Here is a 27,112-nt window from a genome sequence, read left to right on the forward strand (position 1 = left end):
AAAAGAATGAAAACACAGTCGGCAAATTACGGTCTTTCTGGCGTGTGTTTGGAAGTAATCGGAATTTTCTAGTTTTCTTGCGTGATATCCTGTTAATTGCGCATCTTTACTCTAATTTGACCATCTTGGTATTAAGAGTATGGTTTCCGAGATCCCCATGATACACATCCCTACCTTGGACACAGCGAGCTCTACCCTGCCTACTTATAATTTGCATACATACCTACTCTAAAAATGGAGCTACAATTATTATTATTAATAATAATAAATAAATAAATAATTATAAAAATATTTTAAATAAATTTTCTGCAGAGAATGACAAAAAAACTAGGAACCAATTAAATGTAAATAAAGTGTTATTAAAACAACGTAAATTGAAGGAAATATCAATTAAAGCCCATCAATATTAGCAAAAGCTTGCAACACAGCTTCTCTAAGGTCATCTACTGCAGAGCCGTGCTTAGGGTGGAGCGGCCGCTCCAGGCCTCGTGCCGAAAAAGGCCTTACTTTCGCTTAAAAATAAATATGTTTTGATTCAATGAAAATAATATAATATTTTAATATATAAATATACCGGGTGCCCATTATGTATGGAATATAGTATATATTTCGGTAAAGATCGAATGTATACAACAATTTTTTATATGAAAGTTGTTTAACATTTTATTTCCCATAATAAAGCAGCATTCCATTGCTTTTATTCCAGAAAACAAATGAATAACGAAAATAATTGAATTTTTTTAAATAGCAACGCACATTTTCATTAGGCTCATTTGATAGAGATTTTTTTCTCTTTTCAATGACATAACACGTTAGCACCCGTGTAGAAGAAATTAATTTTTATTTCAAGTTTTTAGCGCATGTTTGAAAAAATACCCTATTATATTCGTTATGGCTGGCTGGCTGGCTGTCCGGCTGATATCTTAGCAACTACAATAGCTAGAGGCTCAAATTTTCACTAAAAGCTTTCTGCTATAGTGTAGATGTGCAGGCTCTAGTCTATTTTGAGTTAGATTACTTGTGAGATCGATAATTTAAGAAAATAATTTCGATATGGTTTTTGGAGGTGCTATAATTTTACCGTTAGATACCGCTACCAGTATAAAAACTTAATTATTTACTTTGCGATTTGTTTTACAAAATTAAGACGTACCCTTAATTGAAATTAAATAAAATGAATTATTTAACGCAGCCAAAATTACTCGTGAGCGATAATTTTAAACTTCGCTAATAAAATACTGATCTGCATTACCAAAAATGCGCTTTAATCATGCATATGCTGATTTACAACTTGTTTGGGATAGGTTATGCCACTGCCTTGCAGTGAATGGTGAACATTTTGAACATTCATTGCGATGAAAACCATTTTACTGCTAATTTCGTTTTGTCTTCAAGGTTTAATAAGAAACGTACACGTTCATTTGTTTTATTTTTATGTAGGATATTTGGATTAATGTTATTCATCTAATTATGATCCATTTTTTAAAAAAATTTTCTTGAATAAAGGTACTAACATGTTATATCATCGAAAAGGGAAAAAAATCTATCCTAATGAAAAGGTGCATTGCCATTTAAAAAATTCAATTGTTTTTCGTTACTTACTCATTTGTTTTCTGAAATAAAAACAACTGAATGCTGGCATTTATAGGAATAATTTCATATATATTCGATATTTCCCGAGATATATACTACATTCCATACATAATGGGCACCCTGTATAATATAGAATATAAAATGATTACCCGCGCAATATGTTCAACTATTGATTAATTAAAAAACCTACGAACGAAATTCTCATTCGTACGTGATAGTCATTAGTCTCGAACAAACCGTCGCGCTCGCCGGTGAGTGAGTCATTCTGGCATGATCTTCTCCTCTCCCTTCGCCGCGTGACAGTCATTCAAAGTGCTTAAAATGACGACTTTGCATGTATAATTTTGCAATAATTTCCGGAGTAGGACTCACTTCCCCCGGGGGTATTCCATAACCCCTCCCCCCTCGGAAATAATTGTTAAAAAAGGCCCCGCAAAAATATTTCGCTCCAGGCCTCGCATTTGCTAAGGACGGCTCTGATCTACTGTGTCATACGATTTTTGGTACACCTTTGTTTATTCCCTATAAATAAAAATCTAAAACATAAAGATTGGGACATCGAGGTGGCCAAGCAACAGGGGCGTTTCTTCCTATCCGTGAATTAGGAAATATTTCACTTCAATTATTCCGTATTATTATTTGATTATGAGGTAGTGCCCCATCATGTTGAAAGTATTTGAGCATACCAAGTGTCTGAAAGAAGTCGATCACCAATGCTAAAATCAAAATTTAACCTATTCAACGTGATGCGGATTTTCTTACATCAATAAACGTTCATTATGTCTATTATGCTGCAGTTTGTAAATCGTGTTTCATGCGTCCATAAATAAAAAACATGTTAATAAACCAAGAACAATATACAACGCGCTTATTGTTGTAATGTACACAGGCCAGTCCCAAGAGACTACGCAACTCAACATTTAAAATCAACACTTTCCCTCTCAAACTACCTAAATCCCATGGCCCATGATCGTCTAGACAAAGCTATCTAACCGGAACAACAAAATACCGGCCCGTGTAGCACAGTTCAGTGGAAGCTCGACTGCGGTACAGGGTCCCTGGTTCGAATCCGGGTTCGGGCATGGATATTTGTAAATGTATAGTGGGTTGGGTTGGTAGAGCAGCCTCGGCTGAAACCCCGCCCACTTAAAAATAAAGGCAAAATAAAATAATAAAGTACACAAGTAAAACGGATACAAAAAGAACAAACATTAAACATTATAATAAATTCGCATGGTTTGGATATTGGGTGGACAGTCCAAAATGTCGTACACATCACACAGAGATGTGTTTAGTTACTCCTGGTTCAGAAAGAACCAAACAAACTTTAATTAATATGTTATAACATGTCAACCTAGTATGAAAACAAAACGCTAGGAGTTGGCATCTCTTGAGAGCATTTCACACACCAGAAAGGATAAGTGGACACATAAAATACAAGGTACAATGAGAATACGCCGTATGCTTTTAACAGATTCCTAGATAATGTGACGCTGGAACTGGCTTGCGCCCTCATGCTCCAAGTGGGCAAGACCCAACTCTTTCATTCACCCATCTGTAGAGCCAGTCCAACCCACTAGTTATTAAAAACCGAACTCGGCTTTAAACATTAACATGACAACCCAATAAAAAGACAAATCATGATATAACATAAAAATTATAACAATAATAATAGAGCAACCATCAACATACTTGTACATAACATAAACAAAATACATAGCATCAGTAGGCGGGGCAGACATTTGAATCTCACTCCAATCCAGTGACACGCAGAAGAGCAGTCGTATACACAGCTCTGGAAACTCGAGCCTGTTTTTTTATGTCAGCAGTCAGTACTAAAAATCGACACGGACGGCGCATGAGTCTAGGAATGTTCCCTGGCAACTGTCTTGCCTGACATTTAAAAACAGACGCAAAAAAAACCGCCGCAGTCAATAAAAAATGACTTTTTTAAAATATCTAGTTAGCTATGAATTTTTTTTAATACGAAAATTGTAAGTTACATGTCTGCTTCAAAAGAAATTGAACGGATTGCCTATTGGTAGAAATGGGGTTTCAATGATTCGAGAATTGCGCCCATCAATTTTTCACCCCTAATACAGGCAACCTCACTTATTGTTTGCAAGCAGAGCTGGGCAGTATTCGATTTTGTAAATACTTTTTAGTAGGTATTCAAAAACTTTAAAGTATTCAAATACTTTGTACTTAAATTCTTTTATGGAAGCAGTATTTGTATTTGTAACTCAAATACTTTCACAAATATTTAGTATTCGAATACTTCGCATAGTATTTGAATACCAAAAATCGACTACTCCAAAATTTCTCGGGAAAACACTTTTTCTTATTAATTTTGGTGCGTAGAATCCAAAACTATTCGTATGTTTTCGATTAGACCTCTCAAAAAAAAGTTATGGACAAAAAACAAATTTCGAAAAAAAATTCAAAGGGCTGTAACTTTTGATCTAGTAGCCCAATCTTCAAACTGTTTGAAATTATGGATTCTACGGGGCAAATTCTATAGGAAAATGTTTTTTCCCGGTCGATCTCAGACAATTTTTTTTTCGGCCTCAAAAAAAGGCAGTACTTTTAAGTTATTCAAATATTTGAGAACAATTTAGAAATGTTTAGGGAAAGTTTCCATTGTCGCAAAATCAAATATAAAAATCCGATACATCTGAATACCGAACTCGATAGTCAACGTAACTTAAACAATAGGGACCTTTCTTATATCCTTAAGACCATATGCACCAATGGGGGTTTACAGTATAGTTGAATTCCGCAGTTCTAATTTAATAAGCGTGTACCTGAAACCATAAAACATTTTTTTGGACAGTAAAAGTTATTTTTTGTACTAATGAAACAAATAACTATTTTCTCCAACCACCAAAATAAGACGCTATTTTGTGACAGTGTTCGGCACGTAAAATTGGCGTTTTCCGGATTTTTCGCTATCACCATGGTAACTGTACAAAAAGTGGATACTTTTGGTCCTAGTACCAAAAAGAAATTGACCGTGAAAGTTGGCCAATTAAAAAATTACAATCACGGAGATATGTCACATTGACATTTACATTGCCGGTTGTAAGATATATCTATACACACAAATCAAATATTTTTGCATATTCAGTGCAAATAATGCTGTTACCTATATGTATGTACATGTATTGAAAATGATTTACGCTCGCTATTTTTATTTAAACCATGTGTAACGTAATTTAGATATTCGATGAACGTAATTTTAATACGTATACAACCCGCCGTCGCGCGTAACGCCATCTACTGCAGACCCATTGCACTATTATCTGTCATTTTGAATTCAAAATTTGAAAAAGTTAATTACAATTAATTATAATTAAAAAACGGTTGGTAAGTTTTTTATTACAATACAAAATATAACAATATTAATTTTGTATACAATGAAATGACTGAAACTGATAGCGACATGGATTGCACTCAGCCAGAGATTATAGAAACGGCAGAATATGCTACCTTAGATTTGCTCCTAACAAAGTCGCGAGAGGTGAAAAGTAAGAAGCAAGAACGAAAAGGTTATAAGTTAACCTAAAAACTAGAGTGGCATGACACGTGAGGACAAGAAAGCAGAGGTTCTCAAACTAGTAGTGAAACTGTGAACTGAATCTAAATTCGAATACCTATAATTTCAAGTAAAGGGGGTTGGAGAAAAAATTTTATGTTTTATTCGTACAAAAAATGCGTTTTCGAGACTCGGAAGGTTGCTGGACTCCGCTGACGCGTCGTCCAGCAACTATCTTCCTCGTCCCGAAAACTGACCTTTAAAAATAGAGGCTGATTAGCAAAAAAATAATGAACATGTGCGGTTTTAAAGGTTTATTCAAAACGATATGATTGTGGCGGGCTCTGTGACGTAATAAGCCCGACCAATCAGCTCCTAGAACCATTCAGATGACATAACGACTTGGCAATATTGTAGGAGAATGGCATTTATAACTTGCGTCATCTGTTAACAGGCTCTTGTCACTTTCGTGCTAGATGCAGTTAAACATCCCTCTCAAAACGTCAAATTAATGTGACAAACGTCAGACCCTCGCGTAAGGTTGCCAGCTCACTTCTACGTGATTGGTGTAGGTTTGTGACGTATTTAGTCTGAAGCGTTTTAAATTCGGACTAAAAACACAGCTTTTCAATAATTTATTTTGGATTTATTTTACTTGCAAATAAAAATTGAGGACACACGGGTCTTTTTATTTTTAATGTACTTTGTGGATCAGAAATGAAAAATGAAGGCGGGATGACCCCATTTTCAAAGCGATCGCACGTTTCTAAACCGCACACAGACAAACGGATGGTCAAAAATGTTCCAAAATCGCTAGGATTAATTTCAGAAAGGCGTACGTATCTTGTGCACGACGTACGATCGCTTTTAAAACTGGTACACGTATTCTTAAGGATATAACTAGTATAAGAAAGGTCCTGGTAGGTATCTCCTATATAATATAATAATAATAATACGCTTTTACTCCCCTTAAATTTGTATATAACAATAGAAATATAAAAAAAGCTAACCCCCTACAAAGTATAACTTGATTTTTTATCTAGTATACTATTTTAAATTTTTAATGTATTTGAGTGACAAGTATTTGAATACTTTTGAAAGTATTCGAATACATTCTAAAGTATTCAAATACTTTTCAATATATCTGTATCTAGTATACGCTTGTGCTGGACGTAAAAGTATTTAGTATTCAAATACCTTTGATTTGTGTTAAGTATTTACTATTTAGTATTCAAATACTTTTTGAAAGTATTCTGCCCAGCTCTGTTTGCAAGCAACAAAATGCAATCCATGTTTTTTTTTTTAAATTAAAGTATCATACTCATTAAAGATGTCCCCTCCCGGCATATTAGTGGTTCACTTTCAAACTAAGAACGAATGAACAACAATTGAGTCTTTCATTCTTTTGATCTTGATTAAATGGTCACACAAAAATTTTGTGATAAGAATATACAACTTTGTTTACTTGAAGGATTAACCAATCAGGTAAAATCCACACTTACTTCATCGTCAATAGGAGGTACATATTTTTTTCCTCGTGTGTATTGTTAATTTCCGTTTGATCGATGACGCTTTGTTTATCGCGAATAATTATGGCACGTTGTTCGTCAGTGGTGATTTTACGACTGCGCTGACTTTTTAAACTTAACGCCGCAGATTTGGACTTTTCCATATTTCTAACTTTTTTCTCAAATACAGACGATTTGACGTAGCTTTGAACCTAAAAGAAACCAAGTAAGCTAATCGTGCTACAACAGATTTTACCTGTTGATATTGCAAATCTGCAAATGAAGCGAGTACTTGATACGTTTCGTACACATGTTTACTCTCCGCATCAGTCTTGGACAACTGGTCCAGCACGTCTATTGATTTGATAAAATAGTTTTGAATAATACTGCGTGGATTTTCCGAGCACGTTTCGATCATCCACGTGCCGTACAATCGCAACACCTCCGCATATAACCTACAACAAATCCATTAGGCCGCTTACAAATGTCAAAGACGTTACCTGCACTGGGGTAATTTACTTAACAATCGCCGTAATATGTGACAGGCAATCTTCTTATCGTCCAACCATCGCAGTTGGGCTTCTTCAAATTTCACAGAAGCTTGAAGCTCGGCGGTCAAACCAGTAGTATTAAGTAAGTTAGTAACAACTCTGGTGGCGGTGTTGTAATTACCGATACTTCTAGCAATACCTGTGATTTAATGTAATAATCTGTAGTGAAATAAATCAATACAACGAAATATCGAAGGATCCTCAGTATTACAATCACTTTTAACGACAATTTATTTTAATCTTACAAAATACATTTTATAGTTAACAAAAATGCATCAAATTCATGTCTGGGCTCTTGGTTTTTTTCCCAACGATCTTGGTGCATAAATAACGATTTAGACATGTTTTGATCAAAATCCATGTGGTCGCCAAAAATAGATCAAATTCATGTTTTGGTCTTTGAAATAATGCTCTTGGTCTTTTTCTCAACCATCTTGGTGCATAAATAACGATTTAGACATATTTTGATCAAAATCCATGTGGCCTCAGAAAAATAATTTAACATTTTTGAATCACACACATGCGGTTATCAAACGTGCACGTTATCAACTCTTTCAGCATCAAGACAATGCTTTTACAACTCTAAATTCATGTGTAAAGAATAATTTTGGGTAAATTTTGCTCTAAAACTTTTGACCTAGACCACAGAGAAGAGTTATATTGAATTGTTACACTTCTAAGACTCATAGGGAATAATCTAGCGAAAGTCCGAACTCGATACATGACCTAAGGAATGAAATATGTTGATTTCTATTATATTGAGTACGCAGTTTTTCCTATTCCCGATTCACTCGAAGTCCTATAACTTTTGTTCCTGTTGAACCAGCTTCCTGAAAAAAATAGCGTCCGTCCTTAATGTCCAAAGTACCCGTACACCAAATTTCAACACGATCGGTCACTTTTAAAAAGAGTTAGAGCGCACACGGACGGACGACAATACAAAACTATAAAGGATCTGAGGATCCTTAATAAATAAACAAACCTGCGAATTTCAACTGCATGTCCACCAAAATATCAGTCATATCTTGACAATCGGAAGAAATCAAATTAAATATTGCCTCACGTTGAAAATGAAGGGGTTCAATGTATTTAAAATCATTCGGATTAATTTCATCTTGAATTCTCCACTTCTCCACCAGGGTTTTGATTGTACCTTCAGATTTAGCAGTCACGAATTGTTCCAGCTCTCGGAGGGATTGTAACCGATTTAGATGATGATACAAATTTTCACTGCTCTCCAAACTGGCATGCTTTAAGTTGTCAATTACGCATTGTCTCGCTTGGACTGCGAATTGTTGAAAGTTACATTTGTCATTATCGTGAACGGCTTTCAACAGGAAGTATCTATATTTCTCGAAGGAATTTTCGGTCTGACTATGAACTGTGTTATCGATATCCCATTGATTTAATCGCCACGCGCAGTCAAACTGTGGACTGCTTTTGTTTTCCAGTCGAAATGGTATTTCGAACAGGCTACATTTTTTTAAGGCTTCTTGTAGCTTGGGCACGTACGATAATTGCCCTTGCGTGATTTTCATATCATAGTGAAGGACCACTTGGTCCCATTTTTGTAAGTGTTCGTAATGTTCCATTTCGAATTCGCCATCCGTTAAACCCATTAATTCGCAGGTTGACAATGCATCGGGTTCGCCTACTTTTTGGTAACACTAAAAATTAAACAAAATCGATAGTCGAACTCTAATGTGATTATTCAGTGTGTTCGAGATAATAGGGTCACCTCAATATCTCTTTTTTTTGCCGACATCACAAGCTATCCTATGGCATATTGACATCTCCGGCATCACTTCCGGTTAAACCGCCAATCGATGCAACTTTTGTTTTTGAAACGTCTTTTTTTTAAATCATTGAAAATATGGTTGATAAAAAAATAAAGAAATTCGCGATTCAATATTTAGAAAACATGAAATCTGGCATGCCGTGTGCTGTCAGGATGCGCGGTGTCTGGTATGTTACACAGACAGATACACAGATAGATCGTATCGCGCAAACGTAAATCTTTAAAATGATACATTGAACAAGTTAATGTAGGCAGCTTGCAAGAGAACCAGTGACAAGTCATGGTGCACACTCTATAAGTGTGTGAGTCTGCGGGGAGTGTCCAGATTCCAGCTCCAAAAACGCCTGAATCAACACCGAAAGCGGGGCTCAGATCAGTGATCAACTGGTCCCAAAACCGACCAGAAAGATATCTTCACTTTCACCACAAGGGTAGAAGCTAAAGGGGTGAAGGACCCCAACGAAGCATTAAAGAGGTTAAGACAACATGTAAGAGCAAAAGAGGTGGATGTCAATCAGAAAGTTGTTTGACAGTCAGATTGGAGAACAAGTAGTTCTAGCAAGCATTTTGAATAAACACTAAAACAACGGGGTACTTGAGGAAGGGACCCAGAGGCAAGATTAGATAGCAGACAAAAGACGGTGTAGTAACCCCCCGCGCCAGAACTGGGTAGTAGAGGTGAATTCCAGGGACTTTAAAGATATTCAAAAAAGAATAAAGGGTAGGGAGTGTTTCAGATATAACAATTTCGGGCACTTAACAGCCAGTTGCCCGGAGAAAGAGGACGCATGTCCACAGTGTGCAGAGGAATTGCAAACGGCTGGGGTCTAAAGACAGCGCTCATGTCGCCACGGACGGTACCAGAGAAGGATACAATTAGCGATAGATAAGATCGCCTCCTAACGACCATTCATCAAGGCACGAAAGCCAGGTCATAATAGCTGGTGACTTAAACGCAAAACACCCCGCCTGGAGAAGTGATGTAACCAACCAGAGAGGCGACAAGCTATACGACCTCTTTAACGCTGTCGGACCTGTTGTCTAGAACAGCCCACACTCCAGCCCCACCTTCAAAACCGTAAACGGCAGATCTTGGATCGACATAAGCGCTAATCGTGATGTTGCAGGAACAAAGGCAGACAGCACAAGGAGAGTATGGTGTGTTTTAATACTTCAATTCAATCATATATCAGTTTGGCATCATTGCGGGCAATAAAAATTGCGGCAATATTTATTGCACGCATGCGCGCAAGTGTATTTTTTCGATCAGCTTTTTATTGCATTGCAATTGCAATTCTGGTGACTATTTTAAGGGAATTTTTAATGCCAACATCTAGAATTACTATGGCACCAACGATGTCAAGGGTGATGAATGTGTTGACAATTTCTGTTGTTCATCTTGATTGAAATGCACAATAAATAGATGCCAAGAACAAGTTAAATGCAAATGACAAATCGAAGATATTTTGTACACACCTATTGAAAGTTATAGGGTTGGTACTATGCAATGAAAATTGTAGACTGTAAACACTTGCCATTTGTTGCAGTAAAACTTGCAAACTCGGCCTTTAGTAAGAGAAGCATTTGGCCCATAAAACCTGATACTCCATCTTCAGGTGCGAACCCAGTATAGCAGAATAGAGCACCACTTGGAACAATGGAGCCACCTGTCACTAAACCAGCATGGATCCAAGGAGGGCAGGTCGAGCAGAGCGGTTGACTGGGCCGCTTCTGCTCTTGTCAGAACGCAGGGCAGGTGGAAGAGGCTGCTGCATAAGTAAGCGATATGAGCACAGCTGTAAACTGTGGACCTTTTGAGGAACGAAGAGAACACCTTGGTGGAACTCACACCGTGAAAAGGTTCGTAAGAAAATTGACAAGCACTTTAATACAGTCATGTGATCTCAAGATCGTTCAACACAGACCATATTCGAAGGCCTAAACGAAGATCATGGAGGACCTTCTGTGATAACATGGAGGGTCTTTTTGAAGTTCAAAAAATTCGTAAAATCCTTTTGAAAGACCCGGGGCAAAAAGTGGGGACACTGAGATTTCCATGCGCCAGATATACCGCGGATGAGGCTCCTGGAAGACTCCTGGAGACTACATAACTTCGGAGCAACCAAAAGGAACTACCCGGATCAGTGCAACGCCGATTAAGTGGAATGTAGCTGCCCTGGTGGTTTCCGAGAGATCTCTGAGATGGACAGTTACCATGTTCAGCCCATTTAAGAGTGCAGGACCGGACTGGATATTCCTGCTCTTCTACAGAAAGGCCTGAGACCGCTGCTCTTACATTTGGTGCACCGCTTTAAACCTCCTTGGCTTTAGGGTATATTCACGAAAGCTGGAGAAAGGTAAGAGTTGTGTACCTACCTAAGGCTATCAGGGAGTCGCTGGATCACGAACTTATAAATTAAGATGGACTGCTAATACTGAATTAACAAATGACAGCTACATGGGGGCCGCCATGATGTGCACTCACTTGGCGCGAAATTCAAATCAACTAATAAACAAGCATTAACCCAACATTAACCTCACTTTTTCTAAATAAATTACTGTGACACATGTCATTTTCCAAGGCTGCAATAGTCTCAAAACTTGAGCACTAGGAAAATTCCCTAGAAAATAACTAAAATGTACACATCATGGCGGCGCCATAGCATCCTTGGGCGGCGCCCATGCTAGGGCAATTTTAAAGTCACTAAATATAGAAAGTACCGCAATCCATTGGGCTCGTGTGTTAGAGCGAGAACGCATGATTTTTGCCCAAAAATAGCGGAAGTTACCAGGTTCTAGTAACTTTAATGTTAGGGATTGTTCCACCTGTTTGGAGATATCTGTATTTTTATAAAACATGACAGTACTATGAAGTTAGGTTATAAAAAATGACAGCTATTCAGATTTTATTTGTCAATTTTTTTAAGTTGGCAGCAAATTTGCCCAAAAATGGCGGATGATTGCGGTACTTTCTATATCTAGTGACTTTAGGGCAATTTCTACCTCTATGCAACTGTTTGAGCAGCAGTCCATTTTAATTTATAAGTTCGTGCAGTGGATCCATGAAAACCACGCCAAATCTGGCCATGAAGGCGCTTCTGGAACTAGAGCCCTTACACTTAGCTGTGGAAGCTGAGGCCCGGAAGGTTTCCATATGACTAAATGATTGGGACAAGTGGAAGGATCAAGATAAGATAGCCTTGGGCATGGGCGGATCTGAGAGGAAACCCTCAAGTTGCAAGAAGGGATGTGATCCAGACTGTCTTACTAGGACCAAAGAGTTATAAGAGTGGCTGAACTCAGATCGTCCCTTCCTCAAACCTGAGGAGCGCTGAAAATACATGCGCTTCGAACTATCTAACGTTTACCAGCCCTGCCCATTTAAAATTTTTGGGGTACAATTCACCACCTTCTCAAAGTTGAAGTTATGTGAATAGTATTATTTAATTAGATGTCCCTCTCAAAACTAAAATTGAGCCTTTCTGGCAGTTAAGCGCCCAAAATTGGCATTGACAGCTTTCAGTGGACTCTATATAAAATTACATTTGACAAATTTCACCAAATAAAATTGGGGTGACCCTCTTATCTCGAACACAGTGTATTTTTACCTCCCGTAAAATATATTGCAATCTTTTTCTCGTATCAGGTTCTTCATTCTGTGCTATTATGTCCAAGTAACTCAACCCTGAGACGGTAATCGTCGAATTATTTAAAATAGCTCTGTCTTGCTCAAGTTTTTCTTGGCACCATAACTCCGTGTACAATAGAGCTGTGAAATGCGCGGTACAAAATTGAGCCGCTTGCGCGACGTGCAGGTAATTAAGCTTGAAGTTATCTTTTCTAGAAAAACAAAGTTCGAGTAAATGCACGTCAACGACTTTGAATGTATACCTGCTACTGGAATCTTCCAAGTTTTTACGTAAACGGAGAAAATGCACTGTGTTAAGCATACATTGTAAGGACAATTTATTAAGAACAATATTGCCGCTATTCGAATCCGTTTCACTATGCATCCAGTGAGAAGAAAAAAAGTTGCAAATTTGCCTGGAAATCACATCCGATAACCCACACTTTATTATCAAGTACACCAGAAGTGGCAGCAGTTGTTCAGAAAATGACACCTGCAAGCAAGTTTTACAGCAAAAATCACGCTTGCTAGCCCTTACCATCATTTTGCACATCGGAATCAATTTCTTTAAATAACATTTCTCCGAAAAAAGTTCTAGCAAACTACACACCAAATCAGTAATCCACTGATCGTGTGAGGTACGATCAGGTGGGCACCACAAATTGGTATTTGACACGCAATAGTTAAAATTACTATTTAAACTATGATCGCTAGCCGATTTAATTGAACGAGACGAAGCAAAAGGTGTTAACGATATTCCGTTTAAATACTCTTTAAAACCTGGATCGGCTAAAATTAACAACATTAAAACTCAAACATTGCTAATGGTAAAACTCACCCAAAACAGACTTTCCTTCCTTACAATCTAATACGTGAAATAACGTGGAATTAGCAACTTCCATAATGTCAAACCTTTTATCGACGATGTGCTTAATAAAAAATTGTACGATTAGTTTCGTCACCAATTCGAAACCTGTACAGCTCTCGTTTGCGTAAGACTGTTCGGTTTGCAACACCATGGTTAACAAACTCGACGAGCCGAGTTCGCCCAGACACTCTGTTGCTTCTAAACTTTCCTGTAAAATTGAAAAGAAATTAATAAACAAAAAAGAGATGGAAAGTGTCGTTTGTTTATGTGATCACTTTCGAACTTTCCGAACGAAAGGACAGCATCGAGTATGGTTGCTATGAAGAAGTTTTGAGTGTGGCATAGGATGGAAGATGGAAGTTTTGAGTGAAAAAATGTTTTTCGCCGCATTTTTCATGAATTGATCAGTACTTCCCAAAAGGTCGGGTAGGGGACTATTTATATGTACAGAGAAAAATAAGTTATGGCATAAATATTTTAGTAAATAACAAACTTACCATTGTGCAGTCTGCGCATGCGCACACCTGATGTTAAAATATGTGATATGTTTGCTTTTACTAGAAGAATCTTTGATTAAAATTTCAAAAAATATCTCTACAAGTAAAAAGGTTAGCATTGCACAGCTTGCGTATGCTCACACCTGGTATTGACATTATGCGCTATGTTTGTTTTTACTAGAAGCATTTTTGGTTAAAATAGATATATCGCCATAAATAAGAAAGCTGGCATTGCAGTCTGCGCATGCGCACGTTAATCGTAAAGATTTTTCTTGGTTCATATGCCAGAGCTATAAGCTACTGAATGCAAAAAGAACGAACAAAATATGAAAACTGCAGTAGTCAAGGCCTTGGGCGGAAGTACGGACTGGCGGAGAAAGTGGCAATAGCGCATTCCAACATAATTTGGAAAATACGCTAAAAACACGTCTAAAACAAACGAAAATAAAAGAATAAATAATAAATGTACAGGGTGTCCCAGATTCGAGAATGAAAAGGAGGCAAAGTTGTGCTTCTTAGGACTAAATATAACGCTGTTTAAAAATTAAGGATTTTTTGGTACCATCCTGAACCGTAATTGTTTTAATGCGAGAACAATTTACGATAAACACACATTTTGGGAAAGTCAGCATTGAGGAACAAGACGAATTCGTCTATTTGGTAGCTCGGTTAACGAGTAAGTAAGAAAATAAAAAAAAAGTAGACATGTAACGCGCGACTGCTTTGCAGTTTTAAATATTATTTTTTCGAATTTGTACTTCGTTCAACGAAATTTACACATGTACCGCTTCATAGTGAACGTGAACGAAAGTATGTCTAGTGATAAAAGAGCGATAATAAAACGCAAGATGTGTTGAGTAGATAAACGCGAGCTTGACCGTGTTACCAGTTTGAATACCCGCTGCTCACTAGCTTTACGAGTGTGCTGTTTTAGATTTTCCACCGGGCAAAATACAAATAGCCAACGAAATAAAAAGAACTGCGAACGCGAGTACGTACAATCTGGTTCGTGACAATTTTATGATTTGTATAAAGTATGGGTTGATTATTTTTGGGAATTTGTATAAGAATTCTATTTAATGTAATCATAATATGCATCCGTAAAGCCTATGAAGACTCACCAACTTTTTTTCTATTACCCTTGTACTGTCACGGTAGCCTTAGGAAGAAAGCAACCGAATTTTTTTACACTGGGGGAGTTACAGAAGGAAGATTTGATGAAAAACTATAACTTATAAGGGTCGTTAAGGGTGAACAATTTTGTGAGAGACAGTAGCACCAAGGGGTCTGGGGCTCAGGAATCACCTACTATAGTACTGTCAGGTGACCTTACTTCAATGTGAAGACTTTCAAGATCGCTCGCTCCCTGGCTGTAGCCTTCATGGAACTCGATAGGTCAAATTGAAAGTATTCATAGATTATTTTGAGGATTTTAGGAAAGGAACCTATTTATGAAAATCAATTGCATGATCAGACTTGTACTGCAATTATTGATAATAATCGCATCTAAACAAAGAGTATTGGCTTTTTTCATTAGTTGGGAATTTGCATTTAGTTTCAGTGATACCTTTCCTTTGGTTGGATTCAAATTTTGTTTAGCATTAAGGGGCGTGTAAATATTTTGAATAGAAGAATGTACTGGAAAATTATTTGTATAAAAAATGAAGGTTTGATTACGAGATAGGAGTTGCATTTTAAGTTTTAAAAAAATGTGCTATTGTCTGCGGTTTGTCCGTCCGTCCGGAACCAATTTTTGTACGAGTGCAAATGTACTATCTAACCAAAAAATGTTGGCATTTGTTACTTTATGTTTGAACTGTTAACAGTTGTTTTATAATTTATTCGAGTACAAAAAGACAGATTGTCCTTTGTGATCATAATACAAACGCACTGCAACGACATATAAAAAACACATGCCCAATAGCATTTTAACACACAAAAAACTACCAAGAATTTAAAATGTGACCCGTGTGATTTTGTCACCAAGTACAAATCCAATTTTAAAACACATTTGGTTAATACACAAGACCATTAAAAATTTCCAGTGCGCCTAGTACGAACCACAACACCGTAAACCCCTTCATGTTCTAAGCCTCTAAGGAAATAACACGCCACGCGCCAGTGAAATGCAGTGTCGCACATGAGTGACGCCTGGATCAGACACATATATTGATTGATGATGTCAAAAAGAATGGAGTGTCGGAGGAGAGTACTCACAAAGAGCTATTGGAACTTTTATTTATTTATTTTATTTTTTACATTTGTTTTTGAGTGCGCAGAGTTTCAGCCAAGGCTACTCTACCAACACAAGCCGCTACACATTTACAAATGTCAATGCCCGAACCCAAAATCGAACCAGGGACCCTTAGTACCGTGGTCCAGGTTCAACGGAACTGCGCCACACGGGGCGACCAAAACATTAAAATTAATATCTAGTGAACGGTGTGTTGGAGGATGATACTCACAGAGAGAAAATGGAATAATCTGTACCAAACATATCTACGGGTAGTTAAAACTTTCAGTGCAAATATGTCGGAAGAGGTTACTCACAAAGGGCGATGGAACGTTTGTATAAGACATAACAGGTATGGAAAAAAATTTGTGCGGATATGACTTAGAAAGAAACCCAATAAGCATTATATGAGTGTGAAGTGAGATAGAATACACTACAAACTGAAAGCGCCGATGCCACATATGCATATTTATTTTGAGGAGATTAGTGACACACATGACACATTCAATTGTCAATACTGTCAATGTCAATATTTGTAAAGTTATGTCTCTCTCACACTCATATAATGCTTATGGGGTTTCTAGCTTATTACAAGTCAGACCCGCAATAATTTTTTGCCATACCAGTATTTATGGGTGATGTGAAAACTTCAAGTGTGAATGTATCGATAGGGAATGAATTGTATGAGAAGGGTACTGAGAAAGAGAAAATAGAACATCTGAACGAGACACCTCAAGACGAACATCTGGAAGGCATAGTGTCGGAAGAGGGAAAATGAAATGGCTGAACAAAACATATCTATTGGGTGAGCCATAAGTTTAAGGCGAGTATCTAGTGAACGTAGTGTCGGAAAAAGATACTCACAAATGGAAAATAGAATGTTTGGACGAGACATATCTATTGGCTCACGTCAGTTTAAGTGTGATAACAGTGTTTCGGAGAATGGTACTCACAGAAGGAAAATCGAGCAATAATATGGATGAAAGTGTGGTTAATTCAGAGGGTGTCAATATGAAACTTGAATAATTTAAATGATTTCATACGTCGTTTCGTATAAGAACAGTCGAAGAGCTATCCACGGGTAAAATAAGATCCTCACTAAGTTAATAAGACCACCTACTAAGAGTAAAACAACTATCCAGGGCATCAAAACTGTGACTCTACCCAACAATAATAAGAACAAAAGAAACAACTATACAATGGAAAGCACAAGTATTTTGAAGAACAATAAAAGGAGAAAGGAATGAAGGATACTCACAAAGGGAAAATGATAAAATTTTTGTGCACCATAATTACCTTCTTATCCGATGACAAGGACAGCTTCACAAGAGTGCACACAAGTTGATGTAGCAAGCTATTTTGACAATCCTCCGAAAATCCACGCATACAATGTAAACTGTCGTACATCTCCTTCAACTCCTCCTTTTGATCAGTCAGTCTTTTCTTCAAATGTAATAACCCTTCGGTTCGATTCCCGGCATTTCCCATCAAAATTCCCGTCGTCAGAAAGTGTTCGATTTCATTCTTGAGTGTAAAAACCTCCCCGCTGTATTTTACATCGCAGTACATCGAGCGAATTTGATTATATTTGGCGTCTGTCGGAAATGGATCTAGACGTTTGATGGTATCCTTGAAGAGAAGGGCGTGGTCGACGATTAAACAGTGAAGAAGTTGCATGCATTCGTTTCCAAGGTCGTTGTCCACTTTAGATATTGGCACCAGGATTGCGACAAAATCTATCAAACATTTTTCTAATGTTTTGCTATTTTGTGGTAATATTCCACGAAGAAAACTACGTAAGCATTTGGAATAAAATGTGTTTATAACCAAATTATTCTTATAATCGGACTCTATTAAATGGATGAGCGTGTATGAGATCGTTCGGATCAAATATGTATTTAGATTATTGCATTGTTTCATATGTGGTGCAAGTGCGTCGATAAAAAAAGTAAACCGATGGAATGTGATTATTTTTTCTTCCTCACTATAGGATCGATGTACTTTGGATATTAAACGCATAAGAATTTTGTGGGATTTGATTCCATTCCCTTGCAAACAATAAGTTAGCGGTGCGGATCCATTTAGATATACGTTCTGCAAACTCGCGATTATCAATAATCGTTCAGTTTTCTCAATACTTACAGCAATGTGATCCAGGCATACGTTTAAGTCCCTCGTGTTACACGATGGCGTTGGTTGTTCAGGCAGTGAACAAGATATACTGTATTGGTCATTTAAGTACACTGGATCAAAGTAAAGATCCAGCAAGCACACTATTACTTCATCTATTTTCTCCAACATCAACTCGTTTACCACGCTCGGTGTCAGTATCTGCTCGAAATTGTTGTAGCAATGGTTGTTGTTAACATTCGACGTGATGTTAATTATGTATTCTGCCACAAGTCGAGGGTAGTAGTCCTGTAAACGCAAGTATTACACTGGTTCCGGCACAGTAATACCACATACCTTTAAAATATCCACTTTAGATATTTTAAAATCTACGCAGACTTTATCAAACAAAGGAAGATTTTCCAAGAGTACCGGTACTAACAAATGTTTATACTTAAAGCAGAACGACTCTAAGGAGTTACAAGCGAATAAACCATACGGAAATTGAGCTAGAGGTAAATTATGACTTCTCCAGAGGGAAATTAAGTAATCTAGATTTGAACTTAATAACAGTGTCGAGTCGGAAATATTTAAGAGTTTTGCTACCATATCTAATATTTGCAGTGTAGAATCTGTAACAGACTAAATTAAGCGGCTAATCGTTAAGCTGCCACCGTACCAGTATTCAGATTTTTTTCATTCACCAACTGAATTAATCTAAAGAGAGCTTCCCGTCGAAAAATTGAGTTTACGGATATTATAGCCACGAATGTATGTAAAACGCTTGCTGTGCGCGTGACACTCTCATCAATTTTGCGTTCGTTAGTGATATTTCCTTTTACATTGAACACTTCATTGCTCTTAAAAGTGAATTTTTACTGGGCCATTTCCGTACTACCTATAGGTACTTACCATTTCACAAATTTTTACAAACACAGTTTTCTGTAGATGTCTCTGCGGTTTTGTTTGCGGGCTTTGTTTGTAAATGGTTTTCAAGTGCCGCACGGCAGTTATGCGAACGTTCTGGTAATCGTTGACTAAAAACTCCGGAATCGATAAAATCACCTTTTCGTCGTTGGGCCACTTGGACCATTGCATGTCAGGATCAAACTGCAATAATCGTCAATGCGAATAATACAGCTATTACCACGGTACAATAAGACAAGGTATGCCTATAACTGAACGCAAATTCGTCAAGTTCGCGCAGATGACGTTTTTATCCCAATGACGTCACAAGAATCACAGCCAAGTTTGAAAATGGCATACGCTTCATACTTGAATTAGAAGTGCATTTTAAAGCAAGTTAAGTTATTAAGTATTTTGGTTGCGTAATTACACTGGGCGCATTTTAAAACCTTGGAAGTTTTGTGTGCATTAACATATGCTTTTTAAACTGTATTTATTAGTTGCACAGTCCCACTAGGCACACTTTAAGTCCTTGGAACTCTTGTGCATTAAGAGATGCTTTTTGAAACTCGATTTATAATTATAGTTGCAACATATTGCATTGGACACATTTTAAATCCTTGGAAATCTTGTGTGACAACAGATTAAGAGGGCCTCTTTATTGCTGGTTGAGTAATCGCACTGGATGCATTTAAAAATAAATTCCAGGAAACAGAGAAGGTAATACTATACTTATTTCAGAAATTTAATCAGCCTTTTAAGTTTTTCTTATTGCCACTAGAGGTCTCGTCGTTATTTGGAAACGTAAAGTCACTAAATATAGAAAGTACCGCAATCCATTGGGCTCGTGTGTTAGAGAGAGAACGCATGATTTTTGCCCAAAAATGGCGGAAGTAACTTCTAGTACCTTTAATGTTAGGGATTGTTCCACCTGTTTGGAGATATCTGTATATATTTTTATAAAACATGACAGAAATGACAGCTATTCAGATTTTATTTGTCAATTTTTTTTAGTTGGCAGCAAATTTGCCCAAAATGGCGGATGATTGCGATACTTTCTATATCTAATGACTTTATGGAAACGCGAATATATTACATATTTTTATTGTAACTTTAAATATTTGTATTGCTAACATGCAATAATTGATACGTTGTAAGTTTAATGTGTGAAACTTGACGCAGTTGACATAAATTGAACAAATCTTATCACATCCGTAAAAGAGATACATTATTATTAACTGGTAGGACTACACAAACCCCATAACTTTATTGAGTGGTAGAGCCCAGTTATCCCAATGACGTCACGAGCACATGCGTATAGGCATACCTGTCTTATTGTACCATGCCTATTACAAAGTACAAACCTGAACTAGCCTTCCGATGCAATTTAGAAGGGAAACTGAGACGAGTGGTCCGTAGTTATGGCGATATTGGTAGAAAACGTGCAATAATGTCATAAAGTTTGAACTAACACTGCCGCAATTTAAGTGGGCGACATGTGGAATTAAATCTACAACATAAATATATTGAAATAATTGTTTGGTTAATACATAATATAAATTTGAGTTTTGTGCTACTGTCTGTCTATACGTATGTAATAAGAATGACCCATTGTAGAATTTGAAACAGGTATATTAATTTTCAATAGTCAGTTTGTACCATTTAAAGAGACCTGCTGTTAAAATCATCAGAAGTAGGGCGGAGAGCATATTGTAAACGGAAGACGGGTCGGCATAAATGCGAAAATTGACCCTTCCCCAGAACTATTTCGGAATGCGATTAATGACGATTGAATGTGTGCCATGATGGTCAGTGGCAAGGATACCCTACTTGCAAGGAGGCGGCTTGAGTTCGATTCTTTGCAGGGAAAGTTTTTTTTTTTCACAAAAAAAGCGTATTCCAGTTAAGCGGAGTTGGACATTCGGTTATTTGTAGGTTTAAGATTGTCTTCTCAAATTTTTTGAAAAGCAAAGTTCTACAAAAAGGCTGCGGAGAATATGCGTGCGGAGTGCGGCCAGGCGGGATTTCATTTGTAGATACTGACACATCTCATATATATCATAAGCGAGTTGTGGTGGCGTGGTGCAATCAGGCGAGCAATTACTGTTTTTCATTTGGGATATAATTCGTTAATCGTTACCTAGGGGCCCTAGGCTAGGGCTCGCATCCGCGCACGCTTTCCCATAATTTGCAATTTGTCGTTCTCGAAAGGCATGAGTTGAGGCGACTTTATCTCGACATATACAGTTAATAACCCCAACCTGGCAACGTCTTAATATTATCAGAAAAAACTCGTGGTTGTGGTTGATCCATGCTCAAAATGGGGGTAATGAACCATGAATGAAATAAACGACTCAATTCCTCAAAACCTTCCCCATGGATATTTAATTGTTGACAGACAGATATATTGTGAAATGTTAAGACATGTTTCGATTGTTAATCATCTTTAGGTAACAAACTAAAATATTTAAAGTTAAACCGTTGACTAGATAGCTATTAAAAACACTTACTTATAAGTACGGTGTGTGAGAAAAATTACATTATTGAAAAGTTGTTGAAGCCATGACGATACATGTTGAAGTTTTGAAGATGCATTGAAATATTATAAGTAAAATTAAGTTATTTAAATTAAATTTTCAAAATTTTGAGTTAACCTAGAAAAGTCTCGGGTAACACATTGTATTTGTAAGATCTTATACTTACGGGCCATGGTGAAGAGGATAAATTTAAACAAACATTAACATAGTTGATATAAAAAAAATAATAATTAATTAATAATTAATATACAGGGTGATTCCTATAGTACCTGCCACCGTTTGGGAGCGTATAGGGGGTGCCTAGGGGAGTATTTTGATATAGGACACTTGGGGTCGGAAATCTAAAATAAGGGCGCCAGAACCAAATTTATCTTCTGGAATTTCACGCCTGTATGTAGGCAACCCAACCGACCGACGTTTCGCGCGGAGCGATGCAGAGCGAGTTAGCGCGAGGAAGCGACATGGGAGGGAAGGAGGGAAAACGACAGTCAAAAGCAATAACGTTTACAAGTGTTCAACGTGGCCACCGTTGTTCTCAATGCACTTCCTACATCTAGCCAACTATTATTATACTATTGCCATAGTGTTTATTCACTTGATACGTGTCGTTGCAGACGGGATTTCGTGGGTTTAAACAAAATTCTGATCAAGTGTCAGCCACACATCGCCGCCTGAGATCGCTCCGTGTGCACCGCCGGCCGGTTGGGTTGCCTACCTACAGGCGCGAAATTTCAGAAGGTAAATTTGGCTCTGGCACCCTTATTTTAGATTTCCGACCCCAAGTGTGCTATATCAAAATACTCCCCTACGCACCACCTACACGCTCCCAAACGGTGGCAGGTACTATAGGAATCACCCTGTATTTAATTAAGTAATAATTAATTAAAAATTAATTAATTAATTAATAGTAAATAATTAATTAATATTATTATGGAAGACTTATCTTTCTATAAAGCACCGACAAAATGTATAAGACCACTACCAACAACTAACACAAAACCGAAAAGGGTTTTTTTTATTGTTAAAAAATGCCCTAATTATGTTGGAGGAAGTGACCGACGTCGTTTTGAAATTGAGGTTTTGGTTTCCCGAAAAGATAAGGTTGGGATAAGTCAAATTTGAGAATCTAAACCAACAACAAAGAAGGAACTCTTATAGCAGTAATAAAAAGGTCTCTATACGCTATTCATTTTAAGAAGGTAGCGGTAGAAAGCATAGCGACAGTTTGACTGTGATTGGTTAAAACACGAGTCAGTATTACCCTGAAATATAAAACAAGTGACGAATTCTGTCTTTTAGAAGTTTCAGCTACGAACTAAACTGTCGAATTGTCATTAGCTGTCAATTTCAAAGATCCAAGCGTGATATCGTTTGATTTATATGTATATTTTTCAAATTATGTGCCGTGTTATATTTTTCGTGTGTGTGTCTTCAAACACAGCGTCATCTACTACTTTCTTATAATGAATGCAGTATAGATTGTCCTTTTTAGCCCGTCAAAATAAACATAAAAATACTGATCAAATAACAAAAACTCTGGCAGAGCTGAATTTTGGAAGAAATAAAGTGCCAAAAGTTCCCATAGATACCATGTGTGCCAAAAAGTTATTCAAGGTCAAAGGTCAACATTTTGTTTTTTGAATTTTTCTCGACAACTGTAAGTGTTATCAACCATATAGATTAGACAGAAATTGTAGATCATAAAATGATAATAGTTTTTATACTTTTTCTCCTAAGAATCACCATTCCTAAGATATCTTTTTTTTCTTAAATTTTGTGACAGTTTATTTTGAACCTTCTTTTTTTTTAAAAATGTGTTATTATTAAGTTTAACCAGTGGCGCAGATGGGGGGGGGGGCGGAGATTTTTAAAACCGAGGTAGCTCGAAAAATAGTGGTCTGATGGAAAACTGGTAGAAAAACTTTTTGTTTAGTTTTTGTCGCATAACACCATCCCATAGTCCGTGTGCGCGAATTTCGAAACACCCTGTATTACCGCACAATAGTAGCGTACAATACATTTGACTATTTGGATTGTTCAAAACCGCCTCCCCACCAATCATGCACCAGCAAATACAGTAGCAGACCTGACACCTTGACTGAAATTACGTGTAACACGGTACAATATTTTTTGTATTAATAATATGTCGTCGATGTGGTGAAATTTCACTAAATCTGGCAACATTGCGCTTGCGGCTGTTACGTTGCGTTTCTATCAAAATTTAAGCCAGCAAGATGCAAATCAGTGCAAATTATGTTGCAAGTGACAAGGGCTCAAAACATTTTGAGGAAGAATGCAGAACCAGGGAATCTCAGGGGTATGGAACAACCCCCAGAAAGAAATTATGGAGTAATGTAGAACTGGCGATCTGGAGGGTATGGAATTTCTCATTTCCCTACAACTATCATAAAATATTCGTAGGTATATTGGGGGGATTCCATATTCCATAATCCAACAATACGTTCAGCTATAAAGACTCTTTCCCAAAATGATCGACGATCGTATAAGTGTTAAGGGCTCTAAACGTTTCGAGAAAAGGCCAATGTGCAGTTCAGTTGAAGCTGGACTGCGGTACTAAGGATATTTGTAAATGTCTAGTGGGTTGGGTTGGTAGAGCTAAAGTTACTAGATGTTTGAAAGTACCACAATCAATTGTAACCATGTGTTAGAAGGAGACAATAAAAGCGCCACAAAATGGCTGACTGACAGATTATTTACGTCAATTCGACAGACAACAACAATTTTCATGTTGAAAACTTTATATAAAACTAAGTGAATGTTGTGCCCTAGTTTATAGTTTGGCTCAGAAAAAATGCCATGGTGTTCAGTTACCAGATTCAGCAGTAACAGCTTCTCGTTTATTGTATACCACATGCTGGATCAAATGTGAAAAGAACAAACTTGTGTTTAAAATTCATTAACCGCCCGAGCTTCCTTTAAACGCGAAAATTTGCGAAGTAAGTGATGACAACGTCATGTCTTAAGAAAACAATAAAAATTAATTGAATTTTCTACAACCACAAGTGACTTAAAGGTCGTTTACACTTTGTATTTTCGTCAAAATCTAAGAAATGAGTTGCTGTCGAGTCGCCTTTGGAAGTTCAAGTTAACTATGATTTCCCATGTAAACAAAAATTCCAAAGGTAACTCGACAGCAACTCATTTTTGATCGCATAGTATTACAAAAATGAATTATTTTATTTCAAATCCGAATTAACCCAGTTAAAATCTTTCGCCAATCCAAATTTCCCGCCACTTTTCGTCCCAAAATGGCGGACAATTTGAGGTAATTTTCTAGTAACCCCTCCCACTCAAAAATAAAACCAAAAATAAATAAATAAATAATGCAGAACGGAGGGATCTGAGGGGTATGGAACAACCCCCAGTCCAGTGCTACGCTCGTCACAAAACGTTCGGCTATACATTTGCAAGAGCTAAGGGCTCTAAACGTGATGAGGAAAAATTCATTCCTCGTTTCCCTACAACTACCGTACCGGTCGTGACCCTAACAGTTAATTAAGTTTGTAAACAGATGTCGCAGGTGCCCCATTTAGCACATAGATATACATATAAATAATGTTAATATATCTATGCTTTAGTATAGTATATCCTACTTTAGAGAAGGATTGTAGATATTTTAACAAAATAAGGAAGCGAAAAGGACCTGTTTCGAACGAGCGCTTGTAGTGTAGTATTTGTCTCTGGCCCGAGTGCCGATTAGTGTTTAGTGTAAAAGAACAGATTCTTATTACAATGAGCCCAAGTTACGACAAACAGACAGACAGATAATAAATGCTAGTACTTACAATGTAATATTTGTAATATGTTCAAAGCACTATCATGCCTAGTATAGTACACTTCGCATATTGTTTGTATGCTCAGTAGAATTTTTTCCAAAATAGGAACGGAAATTACTCCACAACGCAATCTTTCAATATTGTTTAAGAACGCTATGGTCTACAAATTAAAAGTACTTACTTTTGACTGTAACAGCACGCATACTTACGTGATCACAGTCGCTTTTTAATTTGGCATCAAAGTCGGGCTCCGCTAAAGCGTCCAGAATTTGCTGTTGAACTTCCGATTTGCTAGTCGGGGGTACGCTGCAAAAACTGCACAAGATATCGATGCTTAACGAGCTCAAATTGTTTAGGGACTTTTCCTTTTCTTGATTGCCTGTCAGAAACAAAAATGAATTGGGAGTAGCTGATTCGATAAAAAAAACTGGCATTCGTGGTACAACTAACACTGTATTGGATCCTACATACTATGTTGAAGAGATGCCATTGGAAAGCCTGAAGCAATGAGTTTTACTAGCAATCTCAAATGCCAGCCTATAATTAAAATACAAAGTAATCATATATCATTATTATTTGTTTTGACTAAGTGCAAGCATTTTTTGTTTTGCAAAGCACTATTATTATTATTACATTATTATTAAAAGAATTTTATTTATTGTCCTGAGCATTCTTTCAGGTGGTCCTTTGAAAGTGTTAAGGTCACTGGTGTTAGGACTGCCTCTAACATTTTGGTCCTTCGAGCCGGATCGGTTCGTGGATTAATGTTCAGTGATGGTTCTAAACTGTGATTGACTGATGATCAGCCAAGCCATTAAGGTGACAACATAGAATGGGTGTGACGTAGCAACAAGGAAAAATTCTGGTTAGATTGAAAGAGACACACGCCGGTATTTTCAAGAGATCCAGCAGAATGGGCTATGTGAAGAATCTTCTCTTGTGCAATTCTAAATGTGGCCTTCGAGGAATTTGAGAAAAGATTTGGAAGACCAGCCATGTTTTTATACAATGAGGAAGCTCTCCTCACCTCAAGAAAATAAACCGAAATCATTTTTGGAATTTGTGAATTCTATTAATGGCTTCATAATAATGACATTTGAATGTCCTTGGTAGCTGTCGAGTGCTGATATTAGTGAGCGTAGAAATCAAATAGTGAAATCCAAGGAAAAGTCACCCACTAATGGAAACAGTCTCAAACAAGGGAAGTTCGAGAAGAAGGACCTGTGTGAAATAAAATCTACCCTACTGTAATTTACAGGTGAGCTAGTTAACGTCGCTCATGGTTCAACGCGCATTTTAACACCAAATAAAATCCCCCCTTAGGTAATGTACAGATAAGTGACTTAACTTCGCTCACGGTTCAACGCGTATTTTATCACAATATAAAATCTACCCTACGGTAATTTACAGCTGAGTTCGCCACATTTGCAAAAAGTGAATTTGTTTAAGAGAGTGAGTGAGTCACAAATCTTGATAGGACAAGATAATAGTCATCTCATCATTACAAGAGAATGTATTGAGCCTCCCATAAAGAACGCTCCGTGGGTATCAA

General features: G+C 37.2%; 1 protein-coding gene across 1 annotated transcript in view; it reads right to left on the reverse strand.

Moving 5' to 3' along the window:
* LOC116177601 (serine-protein kinase ATM) overlaps positions 1 to 27,112 on the reverse strand; it is a 35,051-nt gene that overhangs the window by 2,687 nt on the left and 5,252 nt on the right. The window contains exons 10-25 of the mRNA XM_031496612.1: positions 25,770 to 25,939; positions 25,570 to 25,720; positions 20,591 to 20,736; positions 19,233 to 19,430; positions 19,000 to 19,180; positions 18,678 to 18,952; positions 18,354 to 18,629; positions 17,508 to 18,305; positions 13,452 to 13,689; positions 13,152 to 13,402; positions 12,877 to 13,106; positions 12,594 to 12,825; positions 8,170 to 8,854; positions 7,137 to 7,326; positions 6,893 to 7,091; positions 6,631 to 6,848 (exon numbers count right to left, since the gene is read on the reverse strand). Coding sequence (XP_031352472.1) covers positions 6,631 to 6,848; positions 6,893 to 7,091; positions 7,137 to 7,326; positions 8,170 to 8,854; positions 12,594 to 12,825; positions 12,877 to 13,106; positions 13,152 to 13,402; positions 13,452 to 13,689; positions 17,508 to 18,305; positions 18,354 to 18,629; positions 18,678 to 18,952; positions 19,000 to 19,180; positions 19,233 to 19,430; positions 20,591 to 20,736; positions 25,570 to 25,720; positions 25,770 to 25,939 — 4,438 coding nt within the window. The remainder of the gene's footprint in view (positions 1 to 6,630; positions 6,849 to 6,892; positions 7,092 to 7,136; positions 7,327 to 8,169; positions 8,855 to 12,593; positions 12,826 to 12,876; positions 13,107 to 13,151; positions 13,403 to 13,451; positions 13,690 to 17,507; positions 18,306 to 18,353; positions 18,630 to 18,677; positions 18,953 to 18,999; positions 19,181 to 19,232; positions 19,431 to 20,590; positions 20,737 to 25,569; positions 25,721 to 25,769; positions 25,940 to 27,112) is intronic.

The sequence above is a fragment of the Photinus pyralis genome, unplaced genomic scaffold (assembly GCF_008802855.1).
Source record: "Photinus pyralis isolate 1611_PpyrPB1 unplaced genomic scaffold, Ppyr1.3 Ppyr1.4_LG8, whole genome shotgun sequence".
NCBI lineage: Eukaryota > Metazoa > Arthropoda > Insecta > Coleoptera > Lampyridae > Photinus > Photinus pyralis.